The sequence below is a fragment of the Sesamum indicum genome, linkage group LG4 (assembly GCF_000512975.1).
Source record: "Sesamum indicum cultivar Zhongzhi No. 13 linkage group LG4, S_indicum_v1.0, whole genome shotgun sequence".
Taxonomy (NCBI): domain Eukaryota; kingdom Viridiplantae; phylum Streptophyta; class Magnoliopsida; order Lamiales; family Pedaliaceae; genus Sesamum; species Sesamum indicum.
Genome location: NC_026148.1, coordinates 59,631 through 80,013, shown reverse-complemented (window position 1 = coordinate 80,013; position 20,383 = coordinate 59,631). Strand labels below are relative to the sequence as shown.

The window sequence follows — 20,383 nt, the reverse complement described above, 5'->3', positions numbered from 1 at the left end:
TTGTGTAGCAAGACTTGCAATGCTTTTCTTTTGCCTTTCTGTTGCAAAAATATCAACAAAATATTAGTTATATGATAAAACATAACTAAGTCATAAGCCACTAAGGTATAAAATAGAAATGAAGTTTGTTTACTTGGTTTTTTTTCTGCTAAAGGCACCTCAACATTCTGTTCTTGTGTAGCAAGCCTTGCATCTGCTTTTCTTTTGCATTTCTGTTACAAAAATACCAAAAAAAAAATATTAGTTATATGGCCAAGCATAACTAAGTTATAAAAAAAAAATGAACTGATATTACTCTATTTTTTTCTGCTGGAGGCACCTCAACATTCTGCTCTTGTTGCTGATTTTTAGGGTTTTGAGGGCATGTTCTTGAGTTGTGGCCTGCAGTTCCACATATCTTGCAAGTCATTAGAAAGCCCTGTCTTCCCAGTATACCAATATGCTGCCCACAATTTGTGACTTCAAGTTTCTTCTTTTTTGTTCTCTGTTTCATTTCTTCATGTTCTTGGGGAGTCTTCTTTCTGTCTTGCTTCTTTGGCATACCTAGCATCCTCTCTATGATTGGAGGCAACAAAATGGCTTTCTATCTGACTATGGCCACTCTTCAGGTCCATGTAACAACGTTATTAAGTGACTGTAAACCTTCATGAACACAGGCTTCTAATAGCATTCATCCACGTAGTCCTCTAGTTTGTATCCCAAAAAAAAAAAAAAACATGCTAGAAATTGCATGTGCACAAGGTATTCCAGTGAGCTGCCACTTGCTGCAACTACATGTCTGCTCAGTCAGATTCAGTGTATGTCACTCTAACACCCTTCAATCTCAAACTGATCATTCCAATGAGCAATGTATTCCCTGCTGTTCATCTTCAGCTCTTCCATCACTTTTTGTATGTTTGGACACAATATTCCCTTTATATTTTTTTATCTGGTCCCTCTTAACATAGATCCTTTTCATCAACATCATTCTAACAGTCTCCAACATGTCAACAATAGGCTTACTCCTTGCAGCCACAATTGTGACATTAAAACTCTCACACAAATTATTCAATAGGATGTCACATTTTGAATGGATTCTTAAATATGCTCTGGACCACTGTGCAGCAGGCTTTTTTGCTAGCCATTTGAAAGCATGCTTATCTCTATCCCTCAATTCACATAATATTTTTTCAAGGTCAACAATTCTTTGTAGCCTTTGCAACTTTCCACATAATCATTTTTAAAGATAAACCCTTATGTACCATTTGAAATTATTGTAGAGATGCAGCACATAGAATATGTGCTCACAATGTGGTAATAACATATCAATAGCTTCTATAAGCCCTTTCGCTTGTCTGACATTATTGTCCAATTGCTGCTATCAGTGGGGATTTCTAAATCATTAATTAACAACTCCAGAAACCAAAGCCATGTATTTTTTTTTCTCCTTTTTACTGCATATGTAAATGGATACATGCAATTATTGGCAATCCCTACTGCACACAGTAATATTCCACCATAAACAGTTTTCAAATGACAACCATCAAGGCATATTAGTGACCTACAAAATTAAGTAATCCAGTTTTCAGAGCACCCCAACAACAATAAAATCTTTTGAAATACAAATTACCCTCAACCTCTGTTGTTTTAATCTTGAAAGTGGTATTAGGGTTAGATCTCACAATCTCTGCAGCATACCATACTGTTTATCTTCACGCCCTGCAGCCATTTTAGCAACCTTGCCTCTGGCTCTATACATTTGAAGATTTTTGCCTTATGAAGAGTTTTGAGTAACTGCTCTTTTTCCCTTCCCTTGTAAACCACACCAGTTCACTTCCATTCCCCAGTCACTGACTTTATCACTCAAGCCCATTTCACTATCCACCAACACATCAGAATAGAAAGAATCATCTCCTACAGATTGTTCATCACGGCTCTCCATACAGTTTCTATCATCTTGTATCCCTTGCAGATTTTCATCACCCTTTATCCCCCCATCCAACTCTTGCACATTTTCTACCCCCTGGTTCACTTCAGTTCTTATCCCCTCATCTCCTACCCCCTGGCTCACTTATTCTCTTATCACTATAACTCCTACCCCCTGGCTCACTTCAGTTGTTATCCCCTCATCTACTAACCCCTGGCTCACTTCAGCTCTTTCACCCTCTTCACTTTCCTCATTATCAAAATCGTGAGCCCTAGAACTAGACTCATTTTGACTTCTTTCTAACCCATGTCCATGATCTAAGAAGATCCCTATTATTCTGTCATTAACAAAATTTATAAGCTCTAAGGTATGAGCATTTGTGCTCATCATACTGATTGAGTCGCAATCATTTATCCCATCTCTACTGTAAAAGAATGTCACTGCATCTGTGTTTATATGCAGTTCTTTGGCCATTTCATACAATTCAAGCAATAAATGCATTCTAATAGTGAAATAATCATTGTTAGGACCTGCAATATTAGCACAAATAATCAAAGCCATGAAAAGCATTTTATCCAAAAACATAACAGACAATATTTTAAAGGCAATGGAGTACATATCACTTTTTTGTGGTCCCAATTTCAATTTAAAATTTTAAAAGCCAACATTATGCTCATATTCACACATATCTACAAACACAAAACTAATAAAAAATCACTCACAACTTTTCATAATTAGTAAACAACTAACAACTCTCAATAAAAATTCATTCATAAAACACAATGTTTCACAACTCAGTAAACAAAAATTTACTCCAACACCATTACATTAAACTAATACAACCACCCACAACCATATTCTAACCACATTACTCGCCAAACAAAAAAAAAGAGTAAAAAATTACAGAAAACACTTACCGTAGTCGGGTGCCTGTCTTTCAGGTGGTATTTCATCATCTTCTCCTCTTAATCTCCAGCCCATAGTAGCAATTCTTTCCAAGGCGAGTAAAAGTTAGGTTGTAAAATTAGGGCGTGAAATTTGGGGATTTTTTACAGATGAGGGTTAAAAGAACATTATGGGTGAAATCACAAATTTGCCCTTAAGTAAATCAGCCCTTATGCGCTTGCTTCTCAGCAAACTAGAAATCTCAATAATTTCCCTGAAAATTTAAAAAAATTGGCATGTATAACAAATTTGAAAGATTAGGAGGCGAGTTACCAAAAAAAAATAATTGGGGGGTAAAGTGTAAAAATAATTAGGGAATGTCTGTATTTTAGCCATTTTTTTAATTTCAACAATCTATTTAAGTAATTCACATTTAAAATAAATAACAACAAACGACGTTTTCACTATGATTCACAAAACATGAATTGTTTAAAATACTTCTAATATATTTATTTCTTACAAATAACTATCTTTATTGGTTAATTAATTTTATTAAACAATTTATTATTCATACATATTTAAAATTAATTTATTTTGATTAATTCTTTATTTCATTGTTTTCCCTTTTTGTTCAATTAAATAAGTATAATAAAATATTAATTACAATACACCATGCTTCAAGAGCTAGTTACATTTCAAAAAATTGAGGGGAGTGTGTTTAGGAAAATCTTAAGTCAAATTGGGTTGGTCGGATTTGAACTAATGATATGACAAGTGTAATATACTTGATGTGTGATTGACATATAATTTAAGTAATCAATTAAATAATAAGTGTATCAAATTTTACTTTATAATTGAATTGATTCGACTAAACATGATTTTTACCACAAATTAACCGGTCAAAGTTTAAAAAATATCTCTCAAGTTTATTCATAACCATTGAAAAGATCTTAACATATATCCAGAAAAGAAAATGGCTCGTTATTCTGTAGTGTTATTATTAGGTCAGCAATAAGGATAAGGGCCAGTTCTGGCCATTGTAATTCCAGAGACGGAGGTCATGGCCATTATTAACAGTTTTCCGCCTTCCCCAAACTTCATTTCTGAACCTACAATTACAAACAACGTGGCAGCAAAGAACATCAGCGTACGCCGGTGCAGTCTGTCGGGCACAATCCCGTACTTGAGCAATAAACGAAATATCGTATTGCCAGCGGTGGCTTCAATTTCTTGTCCACATATAGACGTGGACTTGGAAAGTGAATTGCGAGCACGCGGAGTCACCTTTTCAGGTATTGGCGATAGTTGTGTAGTGAGGATGGCACTTGAGAATGGAAATGCTGCCAACTTGATGCTCCCCAGTGGCTTAATCACTTCATTCAAGGCTCAGATGTGGCATGGTGGCACAATGGAGTTGCTGCATACCTCCGTCTCTCCAAGGGAGAATGCCAGCGCCGGTGCTCTCGTTCAAGGAGGACTCTCTTTATCCTTGGGCTGTCAGAATGATGACGGACTCTCATGGTCTCCAAATGCTTGGGCTCTTCATCAAGTGAATGGAAGTCCTCAGGATTCTATTCAGGTTAGTTGATCAACTACATATGAACCTGGAGCTGGAATAGGAATCCAAGATGAAATTAACAAAATTATATGCAGGTAGAACTGATCAGCAGAAACGAAGAAAGCCTTGCTCAAGTAAAGCATATCATAACTCTTGGACGAGATCTTTTAACCTCAGAGATTCTAGTCTCTAACTCAAGCACTGCATCCCTCCATCTAATGGGCTCAATCACATGCCATCTGGCAGTGAGCACCCCAAATGCAACTTATGCAGTGGGATTAGAGGGCTCAGGTTTCTTTATCAGGCCACCGTTTGTGGCAGATTTCAATATTATCCCTCATGAATTTGCCAAGAAAACCAATCAAGATCCAAGAAAATTCTGGGCACTGAACAAACTATTTTCCAAATGGGATGCAAGAAAGTGGAATGTCGATGATGATGTAGAGAGCTTGATGAGAGACGTAAAAGAGGAATTGAAGGGTGAAGAGCAAGATAACTACAAGCATTTGACTCAAAAATTAAGCAGGATTTACACTTGCGCCCCTCGAGATTTGACCGTCATTGACCGGGTAAGCACGTAGTAAGTTTGTGATATATAACTTAGATAACACGACTATTCTTCAAATGCAACAACTAAAACCATCACAAAACGAACAGGAGTACTTGTGCTAATTTGTCACCGAACGCAAACAATTAGTCAACATTATCTTTACTTGTTTGGTAGCTCTTTCTATTCTGGGGCTAGTCCAGTAGATTGAGAGACATGGTTTACACTTGATTTTGTCTGATAATCAGGAAGGCAGCAGAAAGTATCATTACCGCCCTTGTGTTTTTCGCTCTTTAATATTGTGCAAGAGTTATCTTACATCTCATGAGAATTGATACAAAGTGATGATGAAATGCTTGCTAGAAACGAAATAAGAAATTGAGTATGCATATACTTCTCTAGTAAGCAGGTGCATGGAAACGAGATAAACAAAACCAATTTATTTTTGTCTAATTGTAACCCACGGATGATGTTTATCTCACCCCTCTTTTGAACAGGGTAGGAGAAATTCAGTGACAGTGACGAGAAATGGGTTTAAAGAACTGTATATGTTCAGTCCAGGATCAGAACATGAATGGTATGACAAGTACTCCTTTATCTGCATAGGCCACGCAGCCCTGCTTGAACCATTGATTTTGAATGCTCAAAGTGAATGGAGAGGAGGACTGCAGTTGTGGAATCCCAATTCCTAAATTAGGTAGCACCAGAATTCTTGCATGTTTCAGCTGCTTAAAGGTAAACAAACAAATTCATATTTGCTTAAAACCATTATGCCTTTCATTGACAAAAGTTTATATGAGATTCTTACTAGAATTAAATGCAAGCAAGCTTCAAACATAGAACTGCAAAAATAGTTTTCTACAAGGAGCAGTTGTTTCTCAAAGAGTAGCAAACCTATGAAAACAAGTCCAAACATAGATGATTGACATGCTTCTCTAGTTACCTACATAAGGTATCATCCAAATGCTCCTAAAGTTTGGCAAAGTACAAGAGTTTTCATTAGTCAGAATGAGACTCTAGGTTGGGACAAGAATGTTGTAATCATCCTGACCACCTAGTGCTAACAAACACAATATCACTGCAACTAGAACAACAAAAATACCACAAACAATGCCGGGGCTGGAGTTACTATGGTTTTCTTGAACATTGACTCTCTGAAATTCTGACGGTTTAATACAATGAACTACCTCCGGCAACAATTGTACATCTTTGTTGGTAAACACATCTTCCGTGGAGGAAACTGATTCTGAGCTACCACGGAACAGGTCACCTCCAGAAGAAGATTTTTTGTCTCTATTGCTCTCATGGTCCATGTCCTGAGAAAGACCATTTTGTTCATGCATTAATGTATGTGTCCAAGCGAATGTCCTCGTCTTTGGGCTTCCAAACCTTCTTACTTGTTGCATACAGTAGCCTGGCCCAGAGTAATCTAAATCCTGAAGTGAGCGAATGAGCTTTCTTGGGGTAGAAAAAATCTTCACATCATCAACATTAATGTGAGAGTTGGACCGCTGAAGCACAAATACACCAGGATGTATTATGAGGTGACATGACTAAGTTAATCAAAATATTTCTCAATTGCCGCCTTATCAAATTCAAAATATGGAGAATTGGCAGGCTGCCATGCATCAGTGCTAAAGCAACTAAGTGAAATTTTCAGTTCTGCAGCATATGTCAAAATCATCCTGATGGGGATTTTGTACATTCTCTATCTGATCTAGTGACAGTCTAGGAAGATTTTTTATGCATCATGAATAATTTAATTTTAGCACATTGCGTTTCCGAGCAAAATAAATGATTCAAACAAATACTTGGAAACATAACACAGGAAATGTTAATCATACCTGAGGACTGAGAGTATTGCTACTCAAAACTCCATTTTCAGCACTCACTTGAACAAAACCTGCGAAATTTTCAAGATAATCTCCATTGTTATGAGAAAAGTCATCATAGTCAGAGCTAATGATGTCACTTCCTCGAGTTATATCTGAGAATAGACCATCTTTAAGAGATACATCCAGGACATCATTCTCACACCTTTTCCAAAGTTTACGATTCACACTCCTCCGATCATAAGCTGCACCTTGATGGCTCTGATTCATTGAATTGGGTGATTCATTAAAATAATCATAGCCAAGGAAAGAATCAACAGTTTGTGATTCAGGTGATGCAATGAAAGGTGATTGGTTTCCGGAACTACAAATATTCTTCTTCATACTGTGATCCATTCTGTCAAAGTTTGAGCCAGAGGCCGAACCTATACCCCTCTCCAGTTTGGAACCTTTATCAGCACATATTCTCTTTGCGATCTGCAGTGCTTCAAAAGCAGCCCCTGTAACAAAAGGCATCCGTTCTGATTGGCATTTCTCCATTTCCTTAATTACCAACTCCAATTCAGACAATATACTCTTCGGATCCAAACATCTCATTAGAGAACTCAGCATGTGTATGGAGGACAACTGTTTTTGAGAATTTGCCTCCGTAAAACCAGCATCAAGAATTTGCAGCCCAGACTGTATCAAAAGTCTGGCATAGGCTTCAACAATTAGGCTATTGTGTTTAGCCAAAGCTGTAACTAAGGCCATATGGGAATTGGTCTGCGAATGCTCCTCCAGAGCCCCTGCAACTCTCTGACAGACCTCATTTACCATTTCATTTGAAGCAAATCGCCAATTATCAGATTCAACAAGTGCCTGTAAACAAAGCGCAGCTCCAGAAGACAAATTTTCTTGGCTACCCAAAAGACAATCAGAAAGTGGCTTACACAGAGAGTGAATGACAAATCTCTTGCTATCCTCTGCTGTTGTTGGGTCAATTGCATACCTTGCTATAGCCGGAACCACCTTTGAGCAAGCCTGATGAAGAGCAAAAGCTCCTGCACTCGAGGACAAGGTCTTGATAATGGTGTTCATAATGTTGTCTATCTGAGGGACAATTTTTGGCCCATGGACTCGAGCAAGAACCTCATATAACGAAATTGTGTGCTCGCCAGATGATAAACCAGTTTGTCTGGTTTCAGAAACCTGAGCAAGAAAGATGGGTATTGCCTTGGAATCCAAGTCTCTGACGTAAGATTTCAATGCTTTCATAGCTGATTTTCTACTATCAGCATCCTTGTCAAGATTCTCCAACTCCCGACGAAGTATTGGACTTAGACTTCTCCCCATTTTACCAGACTCTGAAAGATTGAACGGACAGCATAAAGAACAAGGCGCTATAAAATCTATAAGCCTCCATCTGCCTTTCCTTTTCCTTTTTTGGTGTGTGTGTGTGGGGGGGGGGGGGGAGGAGTTCGTGCTGGTGGTTTGAAATTTGAAAATTGTATTGTAGCTTGGTAAATCAAATTATGGATCAGGTAAACGCACACGTTAATTCAAGAAGGCCCAAATTTCACTTCTAACATTAAACAAGAAAGGAATTTCTGTATGGCGTACTTTTTCCCCCTAAAGTCAAACATATGAAGCATCGTATGGTTAAGATATTTGAACCTGAAGCTCAAGAAACCCAAAAAATCAATATGCAGGAGCGGACTAAATGGAAAATGTTGTACTTTTTCAGCAAAGGAGCCTACCTCGATACCCAGAATTAGGCTGTAGCTATGGCGCACCTTCTTGTTAGAGCTTCGGAAACAGTTGAAAAATGAAATCTTGAGCTGTCCTACTGTGAATAAAAATAGAAGCTTTGTATATAATCGGAAAAGAATCGAATCAAATAATCCGCATCATGGAATTCTATATTGTGGATCAACTCTGGTCTCTGAATAGAAAAAAGGGAAGATCTGATGATGGTGCTCAGTTTTCATTCATGGAATGAAGGGGTGTGCATAAACGCCATAGATGGATGTATACCATACAATACAGGCTCTTTACGGAGCATGTATCAGTATGGTGTTCTGCGTTTCAAGATATACCGCGTCCGCATATTTGGTTTGGTGCACCGGGGGAGGGGACCCTTGTCTAATTCTACTTGAAATGCTTAGGGAGGGATACAAGGCATTTCAAATCTTTTTTGTTATTTCCCCCGCTATCCTCCACACTTCTCTGCCTGCCAACTTTTTAGACAATAATATATGTGGATACCTTGTTTCTCTTTAAATCTGGTATAATTTCATATAAATTTATTATGATTTAAAAAAATTATATTTACAAGCGGGCCGGGTACCGAGTCCTAAATCTTAAGGACCAGGACCTGAAATCTGCCCCGATTTTATTATTTAAATTTTATATATAAATATATAGTATTTTGTTTTATTTTGATAGAATAAATACTAACAAAATATTATATCATTTTATTTCTTTATTGTTAGGTAGTTGTTCAATAATTGATAAATTAAAAAATTATCTCACAATACTTAATGAGGACAAAAAAATAGAAATTGGTTATGAATAATTCATTTATACTTGAGAATTTATTTGTTGGCTTTGAATATTTGAGTTAGGTTATAAACAATTTTATTTGTAATTGATATTTCAAATTATTTTGTTTATATATATTTATAAAATAAATAATAAAAATAAAAATAATCAGGTCTATCGGGTTAGATCCGTCCTGACGAATTTTATACCGGGGGGGGGGGGGGGGGGCGCGGGGGGGTCGGTCCTGGGTCCTGGGTCCTCCTCGAGTTGGCGGGCGAGACTTCGACCTGTCCTGTTGCCACCCCTATATCATTTATATAACTTCATTCATTAGTCAAAATTTATAGATACGATAATGTTAAAAAAGATCAAATAAAAATCAATATCTACCCTAAATTAACTTATTACAAATTTATTACAAGTCAATAAATTTTTTTATAGTCAAATTACCCTTAGACATCTTCATTGTTAATGCATACAATGAGGTACACATAAAAGATTTATTTTGACCTGCAATAAGTTAATCGAGGGTAAATATTGATTTTTATTCAATTTTTTCTGTTAATATCAATAAATTCAGTGAATATTTACTAATGAAAAGACATATCTATTAAATAGAAGCAAACTTCAGAAGCTAAATATAATTTTTAAATCATAAAAAAATTATATATATTTACATTAAACTCCAATAAAAAAAACAAGTATAATTATCCCTAATATATACTACCCATTTCACGTTGTTGAATGTTTGAAGAAAATTAATTTTATAATAATCCCTTCTTCAGTATTATAGCAATAATACAGAAAGAATAATAATTTTTTTATTATATTTACCAATTCAAGATTTTTTAGTTTACTAATATAAATAAAAGAGCTTTCAAATGCTTTTATTGTTGACAATAGAATCAAGTTCGAGGCTTTGAATTTAAAATTTTTCTTACAAAAATCATAATAAAAAGATATTACATCTTTACCTTTTATTTAATTGATCTTTTTTCACTTGAAAACAAAATTATCTATTTGTATTATTACGAATTTCAAAAATTTGATGGCTTTCTCAATCATTATTATATTATGAAGAATTTATTATGTCAAACATTCTAACATCTTAAACTCTAATATTTTATTTATCAAAATACTTTAAGAGATTATTTCTAAAATAAAATTCAATATCCTTAAACTATTAAAAACATCATATAAAATGTATGAGTTTATAAAATATTTCAAGTAAGCTTGGCCAAATGCCTACTAAATCCAAAAAATTTCGACTAAGACTGCAAGTGTCTATATTTGCTTGCATCATTAGGCATGCTCAAGCCTAACTCCACAGAATACCCTGCTTTGAGTTTTGGGATCATTAAAGTTATATCATTTATATATGGTCTATTTACAAAAAGTTATCCTTATTTTTTATGTAATTACATAACTATTTTGGACAATAAAAAATAAGGATAGTTTGTATAATAATATTGACGTTTTTAGAAAGTGTATGTATAATCTTTTAAAAAATAGAGGCGACTTATGTAAGTAATATTAATATTTCTAATTAATGTATGTATAATTTTTCAAAAGATAGATATCAAATCTTGTTCCAGCTAATTATCCCTTGAGTTTTCTTTTCTCATTTTAAAACCTTGTTTCAGTGGCACATATACAGACTTCTTTCTCATCGCCATTTCATCACGTACAACTTAATACAACCAATTAAAATCTATGATTCAAGAAAAGTTTAAATCAAAGCTAGACAATTTTATATCAATAATATACTTAATTTTGACCTCTATCACTTTGAGCAACAGCTTTTGAACATAACAGACCTAGAAAAAATAACTTATATAACATTAAATGGGGGATAAGTGTATTTTTGGTCTTTAAATATAGAAATTAATGTGATTTTGATTCTTAAATACTTTAATTGGTTCTCAAATTTTTTTTTTGTTTTTGGTCCTTTCGTTAACTATTTTATTAAATTATATAAAAAAATTCATTTAAAGTGAAAAAAATTGACTCCCATTTTATGGTATTTTTTAAATTGTAATCTAATGCATTCATTTTTTTTATTCAGACTTTAAAAGAAAATAAATAAATAAAAGAAACAATTTTTTTTTTAAATTTATTGACAATTTTTTGAAATAAATGGAGTCTCTGGGACCTTGTATTTGAAACAAATTCCTGCTTCAGAGGAACTTCTTAACCCATTTATGTAATTACCTTACTAATGTTTCCTTGATTAGACTAAGTGGGTTTTTGCAAAAATTGGAAAAAGGTGCTTATGGCTACATTTAAGTTGTAAATGGTATTTGGAATTTTTACTTCAGCTTCTCAAAAGTTAAAATTTAAGGAGTGTCTGGGATTATTTCGAAAAAAAGCTCTTTAATTTTTGATTTTTTAAAAGTATTTTGAAATGTTTGGGATACTGACTTCTACTTATGAAATGGTTAAAAGAAGCGCTTTTAGATCAAAAGCTAGAAGCACTTTGGAGGGGTGCTTTTAGCTATTTTGGTTTTTTGGTAAATAAATTCAATTTACTTTTTTTTTTCAATTTTACTGTTTTTAATTTATTTTTAAATTGATATCGGAATTTTTAAATAATTAAAATTTGAAAATAATTAAATTTACACTTTTATATATTTAATAATTTAAGTTTTATATTTTATGCGCTATATCATCTAATTATATTATTTCATGTACATATTATTATTTGATTAATTAATAAAATAATTATTTTAACAATCGTGTAAGTTTAATTATTGTGTATGAATGAACAATTATATTACTTAGTGAAAGCATTATTAAATTAAACATAATTTTTAATATTTTTAAAAACATAAATATGAAATACTAATCGAAATAAACTTTATGATTTTTTGTGGAAAATAATTATTAGTAACAAACAACAAGTGAAATAACAAGCAAAAAATAATATATTTTTAATACATATGGACAAAACAGTCTTTCATCAATTAAATGTGTTTTAGAAGTAAATTTTCTCCAAATTCAATTTAGCTTTGATATGCTTTTAACTTTTTTTACAAATATCACCCACTTTTAATTCTACTAAAACTTTTAATTTTTGTTTACAAAAATTCCTTTATAAAATCAGAAGTTTTTGCGAACATTATCATAATTTTTTTCTAGAAAAAGTTCAAAGCACCAATACATATGTTTCTTCCAGCTTTTGGTATTGTAATATTTTTCTTTCTCTATATTTTTATAGTAATATCCATTTCCACTACAAAGGTCACTTTTACACACCTACGACTACTATCACAACCACCATTTCTGCCACCACTTCAACACTACATTGTGTATTAGTACATGTGTGGGTAAATTACAATTTATTTATTTGTGTTATGGAAAATACATAAATAATTCTTTTATAAAAAATAAAAAATAATTTACTTCTTTATGTTTTTTAAAATATATTAATTTATCTTCCTATACTTTTAAAATTGAAGTAGGGAGGTAAATTGCTTCATTTTTTAAAACAAAAGAAGGTAAATTGCTATTTATTTTTCATAGGGGAATACTTTGCTCATTTTCAATATCACAGGAGGATAAATTGTATTAAACCCAATACATATGTATATTATAGAGAGATATTTTAAGAAATATCTATATATCTATAAAGTACCAACCCCTAAAATTTCTTACTTTTTTTGATTTGTCTAAATTAACATCATCATATTTTTTTTTTCCAAGGGAGAGTTATGTAAAATCATATTTGATACGTATGAGATTTTTGGCGACACCATAATGGTAGAAGAATTTTCAAGAAAATATTAAAATTATCAGAGAATTAGCCCTGTAAAATAAAGGTTTGCATTCCGATGCTTAAGTCAGTAGTGATTAATGAAGAAATAAAAAGAAAAAACTTGAATAATGATAGAATGTATAAGTTTGTGCGGACTGCAAAATATAGGCTCAAAATACCCTAAAAATCGAGAGAAAATGGAGATAATAAGTGAGAGTTTGAGAGTGAGTGTTGATGTTACCAAATGACTGTACAATGCATCTAGTTATAGGCATGTATAAAGCAGGGTACGAGGTTTGTTGTAGAGTTCCATACCCCATTGAAAGACCTTTGCATTGACTATTATTCACAACAAACCGTTTGAGATTCGAACTAGATTTGACTGAGATGCGTGAGCTGGAGTGTATCCTATCATGTCTGTCCAAAAATCTGAGAATTGGTTATTTGTGGATTTCCCAACTCATTTCACTATGTTTAGATTCATGTTTTGCATTTTTCGAGATAAAATAAATCACACCGAATGTTTGTTTTTGTGTTTTTACACTTTATCTGTGTGTTTTTTTTTTTCTAACTTTTTGTATAGAATATATAGAATATATAAAAGAGACATGATTTGACAACAAACAGTAATTTTTATTTCCAAAATTATAATATCAAACATACAATATTTATATATAAAAGAGATATGATTTGACAATGAATAATGATTTTTATCTTCCGAATTTCAACATCAAACCTACACCACTTATTTTAAAATATTTTAAATTACCCCAAAATACAAATTCAAATATACCATTTATCTTCAACACACACTTACTTATCTCTATTTCTCTCTCTCTATCTCCAAAACACAAAACAAAACAATCAAAATACAAATCCAAACATTACGTTTGTTGCTGATTTAATTATACCACCTAAAGATGTTTTAGAGTGATGTGTACAATGCATTGGCAAACTATATAACGTATCTTCCCAACTGTAGGATGACGTGTCCGACTGAGATGGGTTTAGATCTTGGGCTTGCCAATTCAGTAAAGTAGAAGGTAAGCCTGTGGGCTTTTCCTTCCTGCTCATGGGCTTTGTCTTCTTGTTGATGGGCCAACTGGGTTCTCCGTCGGCTAGACTGGTATCTCGGGCTTGTGGACTTGATCTAATAATTTTAAAGGACATCATCTCTCTACCCCCCAATCCAGGAGTGTAGCTTATAGAGCTGGATTGCTTGAGTGGGTGAATGTCTTGCAAAAAAGAGAGATTTTTCCTGTTCGTTTTCATCAGCGGGGTTGATCATTCGACTTTGGCAGGTCATCAATAGTACCATAATTTTGTAACATAAATACCAAAATTCAATTAGAGACTAGAGTCTTAAGTTAGTTTGACATGTTTAGTTCATTCTCAATGACCGAACATCAAATGAACACAGATGTCAAATGTTCTTCAGCAAATGAAAGATTCTACGAGCAAAAACATTGGCATAAGACTGTCAAAATAAAGCTACTCCTACACATCCCTTTTGTTCGTCCGAACTAGTGACCACTACAAAGAGGGTAATGAAATAGCTTCGCGTTCGAGTATCATAATAACAATCAACCAGCATAATCCCATTAAAAGTATATCTTGATGTAATAATTAACCAACATAAACCCATCAAAAGAATACCTTAATGTATAACCTTGAGAGAATGGTGACGTTGAAGGACAAGAAATCTCTTAGGTTTTATTCTAACACTTTTTTCCATTACGAAGGTGGCGGAGGCGATGGAGAGGTCAGACTTGAGTAAGGAGTATGGTAGGTGAGGTATGTTTTCGTTTGTGCCTTCGCGGTGAAGAGTTTAAAGAAGAAAGACACTGAACTAAAGAAAATTGATTTGAGCAACATTTGGGTCTAGGGAAGGACGAGTATTTTACTCAACCTAGATCCAATTGTTTTAATTAATTAGGCCTAGGTTTGAATTTGGGTTTGGGCCTCATTTAAAAAAACATATGTGCCTAGGCCTGGGTCTAGACCTATTGTAATGGGTCTGGGCAATTTTGAACCATTGACAAGCTTTTCCTGTGATATAAAACAAAGTAAAAAACACCTCCTGAGGCCAAGGTTGGCAGCACACGTGCATTAACTGTTAAGATTTGTCTAATACTTTCCTTTTTTTTTTTTTTTTTTTGATATTTTTACCCTTATCTCAAATCTAATATCACTACAAAAAGTGGCCGGATTTATAACGGGTATTTTTGTAATGGCCATACCGCCGTTCCAATACACATGGCTTTTGTAATAATTTTGTGATGGACCGACCGTGTTGACATCATTGAGGGGGTAATAAACATACAATTATTTTGTAATAACTGTAACCATTAAAATTGCCGTTAAAAAATCTATGTGTGCCTAAAACCGTTACAATTTATAGGTATTTACTAATTTGCTATGATTTTTATAACGGTTGATTATATTTGTAGTGACTTTTTGGTGAAACAAGGAGCCGTTCCAAAGGCAGTGGCAAAAACCGTTGGAAAACGTATAAAAAGATGATGTTACAAAAATTGTGACATTAGAGACGATTTTTTTTTTTTTTTGGTAATGACCGTTACAAAATAACAACTAGTTTTAAATGGTTATATTAGGAATTCCAAAGGCCGTTATAAAAGTCGCTACAAAGAAACTTATATTTTTATTTTTATTTTATTTCATTTGCTGTAGAAATTCTTATGCTAACCAGATACACTCTCAACACTCTGATTTTCATACATATTCATTTGATTAGCTTTTAGATTATTACTCAAATTTTAGACCGTCAACTAGCGCTGATCATCACTTAAGTTGGTTGACAAGGTAACAGAGACTAATTTAATACTTTATTATATTTAATTAAATTAATTGTAGTTTATTTATTTTAATTTTTTAATTTTTTTATTAATCTTATATCATGTTAACTATATGTATTCTCCTAAATAGTTAGAGTAATATTAATAAATTTGTAGGTTGTCAAATTAAAAAGTTAATTAGATATATATATATATTTATGTGTGAATACAGTGATATATATCCTCATGTTACGAGAAGTTAGGAGATGAATGTATAAGAATCTCCCAAGGGGGGCAGGTCTTACATCGGAGTTTGAGGATGGGCGTAAGACTTTCATAAAATGAGTAAAGGGTCAGCGTTGACATATGAACAGATACAAAATTAGGCGCATTGTCGAAAATGCAAAAACACAAAGTTTAGAACACCCGACGATATCAATTGTCACTTGTGTTATGCAAAGATTTATGCCAAAATATTATAATTGAACTTCTTATGGCGAAAACAGTATGCAGGTGTACTTTGAGGCTATAACTGTCCCTCCAGTGCCGGAGGAGCAAATCCCAGTCGATGACAATTATTCACATTGGGGTAATGAACAATATATGGATTAGGCGCAAAAGATGATTTTGATGCAATCGGGCCGAGTTATTTTTCTTCCGAAATATATTACAAATATCGTTCCAAATATCGAGCACAACAATACCTAAATGTGTTACAAAGACTGTTACAATAACAATTAAATCAAATTCAATAGAACTGTTACAAAAGCAATTCCAATTTTTTTTTCCATGCCACCAAATATGTGACGACTTTTAGGGGTCGTTACAAAGATCGTCACAAATTGTAACGACTTTCTATTAACCATTATAAATAATTTATAATGACCTATTTAGCCGCGGTAGGCCTTTCCGTTGTAAACGACGTTACAAATAAAAAAGCCGTTCAAAATAATAAAAAGATTGCTATGAAAATCGTTCCAATAAAATAATTTTTTTTTGTAATGTATATATAATAGTATATATATATATATCTTATAATATATAATATGTATAATCTAATAAATTTTAAAAATAATATACAAATATTTATTAATAATAAAATATCATTTTATATGTAAATATATAATTATATTAATATTTTTAATATAATATTTTTTTATTTATATTAATTAAAAATTAATTTTTTTAAAAAAGCAAGTGTTTTCAATAGCATTACTGAATTTGCAATAGCATTACTTCCATCTTGCTATTTTCATAAGTAGCAATAGAATAAAAACTCAAGGAGTTCATGCACCTTGTTGGAGGTCTTCCAAAAAATGACGAAGGAAACTTAGGAGCTTCCCACCCATTCCGACATTCCCATCCCATTGACCCACGGAAAGGGAACAATTGGCAAATAAAGCATCATGATACAAAATTTCTCAAGCTTAGCCATCAGACCAATATTATTAATAGAAGTAACAACCAAAAACTGAAGCAAAGAAAGAAAGATAATTGCAGGCTAATACAAACAAATATGTTTGTCGGACAGATGCTAGCACTCCAGCATGGTTAACCAGAAAATGCCACCTAAAATTTACATGCTTCTCAAACTTTACAAGGTACCAGAAACACAATCAATTTTGTTCGACATCCATGTCTTAAATCCCAAGTAAATAGCACCAGATAGTACCTATACACGCGAGCGCGCGCGCACAGAGAGAAAGAACATAACCACATAAAACCTGTTTTCCAATCAACAAGCAGGCCAAAGTCCAGCGACTTCAACAAGAACAAACTCAGATATAACAGAATCACCAATATGAAACATAAGCATGAATAACCCGTTAAGGGTAATTCCTCTACTGTTGCTGTTGATAGATTTTCTCCGTGAGAAGAAGGAGAAGCAAAGGAAAGAAGAGGACAAAAGAAGAAAACTTGGTTGGTTGGTCTGTGTGGCAGGGGCAGTGGGGTTTTGGTGTTCGGGTTTCTGAAGTTATCAAGGAAGGTGAGGGCTGTCGATAGTTCTCAACTCTCACCCGCTGTAATCATCCAATAAGTACTGAATGGAAAATTGGATGGCACCAATATGAATTTTGTACCCAGATAATAAGATGTGAATGTTGAATTAGCGCAACGAATAACATGTGAAAGATTAAAACCCCCTCTTTTCACCTGGATTGGATACCGGCTACAACTCATAATATTTTATACTCTTATTTGATCACGTGGGGGGTTGAGAAGATATTGTTGGGGTAGATATGTCATTTAGGGAGATTTTCAGTAAGGCTAAGCCAGGAATTTGTGGCGGCAGATTTTTACGTGAACAAAATAGAAGAAAGTGAGCAAACGTGGACAGAAAGGGAGAAAGACCATTTCCTTTCTTGTTTACCGTACCTAGTAGTCTGTAATTCGTATTAGGTTGGCATTACTGGTATGGTATTATATGCTAAAGAATCAATTCTTCTGCAGTTATAGTCCTTTTCCCATCTTGGATCGCAGTTGTCACTGATACAAGCAAGTCTCAAAGTGTGTCCACTTCTCAGTCCTTGATTCAAAGCGGTGAATTGATGGCACAATTTACCGCTGGCGGCCGACTAAGCTCCCTCTTTATTCGTGATGGCTTATCAGTTGGCTTCGACGTATTTCACTACCACTGTAAAGTTAAACCTTTTGGTTACGGAGGTTTCAGATTCACCTGCTCGCCTTCATTCCCACACAAACAGAAGCTCTGGTTCTTTGGTGGTTTTACCGTGCATGCCTCCCAATCATCATCGTCTGGGAATAATTCAGGTGGCATTTTTGATGAAATCTTGGAGGATGAACCAGGTTTTGAGATTGATGAGCTTGCTGGTTTCAGAGGCTTGGTTCTCGACATCTCCTACAGGTCTGCCTTCACTCTTCTCTCAAGTCTTATCCCAATTAGTGCTCACACCTTACAACTCCTTTCTCGCTCTTGTTTTGCTAGGTACCATATTTTCCGGTTATGTTTCGAGCAGAGGGCTTCTACTTCGATGTTTGCTCATTAGCTTCTCTATGTTGAATTTTGTTTGATTACCAATCTTAAATATTCTCTCACTGCAAAATGTTTGCAACTGAGAATAATTCTGGGATGGCCTATTTTTGTTGGATTGTGAGAGCTTTAGTCTTGAGAGTTTACTTTTGGCTCCAGCATAACTACACTTGCATGTCCCATGTCAAATAGCACATACCTCATCACCTTTCTGCATAACTTAATTGTCACCTTTCTGCTTAACTTAATTGAAGACATTCTTAACTAGAATCCATAAGCCAGAGGTGATCACTAAATTAATGTTGGTAGTAAACTTGCCCATGGTCTGACATTGAACTGAAGGCCATGCACTTTCTTTCGTGGACCAGAGCATTACGGTGCAAAAGTAAATACTTCTCGTTCCCACTTAAGATGTCTGTAACTGGTAGAGGACCAATGTAGAAAGCTGTCAAGACCTCCAATGGTTGAACGTGACCGAACTTCTATACAGGCCGTAATATCTTCTGTTGCATTGTCAAGGAAAAAATCAAGTTCTATTGTTCTTCGTTTCTTCCTATTGAAAGCAAATCCAACTTGAATGATTCCCAAGGAGCTCTTGGTTGTTTCCACTTTGAGGATACTAGAGGATACAAGTTTTGACTTCAAAGTAGTATTTATGTATACTGGATTGCTTCCCATTGTGCATTGGGGGTAGAGACAAAGGAGAACTAGCTTTTAATTTGAAAATTTGAGCAAAGACAAACTTCCATAACTATGCAGAAAAAACTGGATTTAGGGAATGTGGTGTACATCCTTTCATTACCTTACCATCCCTGAATAACCAGCGAGTACTGACCTTCCTGCTACGTCTTACGGGAGAACATCCAAATTGATTATGTTTTGGATTTCCCGTGTTGATATGTGTTGAAACTGCAGCCCAGTGGCAAGAATCGAATTGAAAAAACCTTTTCTATGAGTCCTTTGTTTCCTTTGCAGGAACGTTTTTTCTCTGTATTCTGCTATTTATTTATTTGAGATTTTTTGTTTCTCGTTATTTATATGTTTCCGCTACTGTATATTACTTGCATATTCTTTATTTGTATCAGCCGTGTTGGCTGACAATGAATCAGGATCAAGTGGATTCTTGTAGTTTTTATGAAATTGTTATGAAAATAATGTAAATGACCTGTCTGTCATGCTAGGCCTGTTAATGTTGTGTGCTGGAAACGCGCCATATGTTTGGAGTTCATGGATAAGGTCAGATTCTTCAATGTCTCTATGGTCTTGAAATGACGAGTTTTCGTTACCTTGATATGTTTTAACATGCCAAATACTTTCTATGATATAGGAAATGGAACCATATACTTCACCATATATCTGAAGAAAAGATAAATAGCTAGAGATCAGAAGAACTGTCCTCATCAATTTTCTATTTTGTGATCTAGGGTTTTGCCTTTCAGCAAGTACAAAATGCAGAGCTATTCTTAATTTTAGTTTTTAGTTCACATGCCTGTTTCACTGCAATTGTCTCGGAGATGATGTCATTCTTTTCTTCCTAACTTGCAGGCTGATGTTTTAGAATATTATGACCAGACTGTAAACTCTCCTAGTG

At 34.1% G+C, this 20,383-nt stretch overlaps 3 protein-coding genes and 1 long non-coding RNA gene across 4 annotated transcripts in view; 2 read left to right on the top strand and 2 right to left on the bottom strand.

Moving 5' to 3' along the window:
- LOC105159623 lies at positions 1–2,926 on the bottom strand. The gene is made up of 4 exons (XR_847616.2): positions 2,824–2,926; positions 296–2,436; positions 134–212; positions 1–38 (listed from the first exon to the last, which is right to left on the bottom strand). It is a non-coding gene; the product is annotated as an uncharacterized LOC105159623 (long non-coding RNA).
- On the top strand, positions 3,798–5,719 carry LOC105159766 (protein NDH-DEPENDENT CYCLIC ELECTRON FLOW 5). The gene is made up of 3 exons (XM_011076952.2): positions 3,798–4,370; positions 4,445–4,918; positions 5,394–5,719. The coding sequence occupies exons 1-3, from the start codon at positions 3,852–3,854 to the stop codon at positions 5,586–5,588; spliced, it is 1,188 nt and encodes a 395-aa protein (XP_011075254.1). The 5' UTR covers positions 3,798–3,851; the 3' UTR covers positions 5,589–5,719.
- On the bottom strand, positions 5,749–8,927 carry LOC105159622. The gene is made up of 3 exons (XM_011076737.2): positions 8,468–8,927; positions 6,741–8,074; positions 5,749–6,407 (listed from the first exon to the last, which is right to left on the bottom strand). The coding sequence occupies exons 2-3, from the start codon at positions 8,061–8,063 to the stop codon at positions 5,913–5,915; spliced, it is 1,818 nt and encodes a 605-aa protein (XP_011075039.1). The 5' UTR covers positions 8,064–8,074; positions 8,468–8,927; the 3' UTR covers positions 5,749–5,912.
- LOC105159621 overlaps positions 18,145–20,383 on the top strand; it is a 4,548-nt gene continuing 2,309 nt past the window's right edge. The window contains exons 1-2 of the mRNA XM_011076735.2: positions 18,145–18,666; positions 19,974–20,028. Of these exons, the coding sequence (XP_011075037.1) occupies positions 18,350–18,666; positions 19,974–20,028 (372 nt within the window). The 5' untranslated portion in view covers positions 18,145–18,349. The remainder of the gene's footprint in view (positions 18,667–19,973; positions 20,029–20,383) is intronic.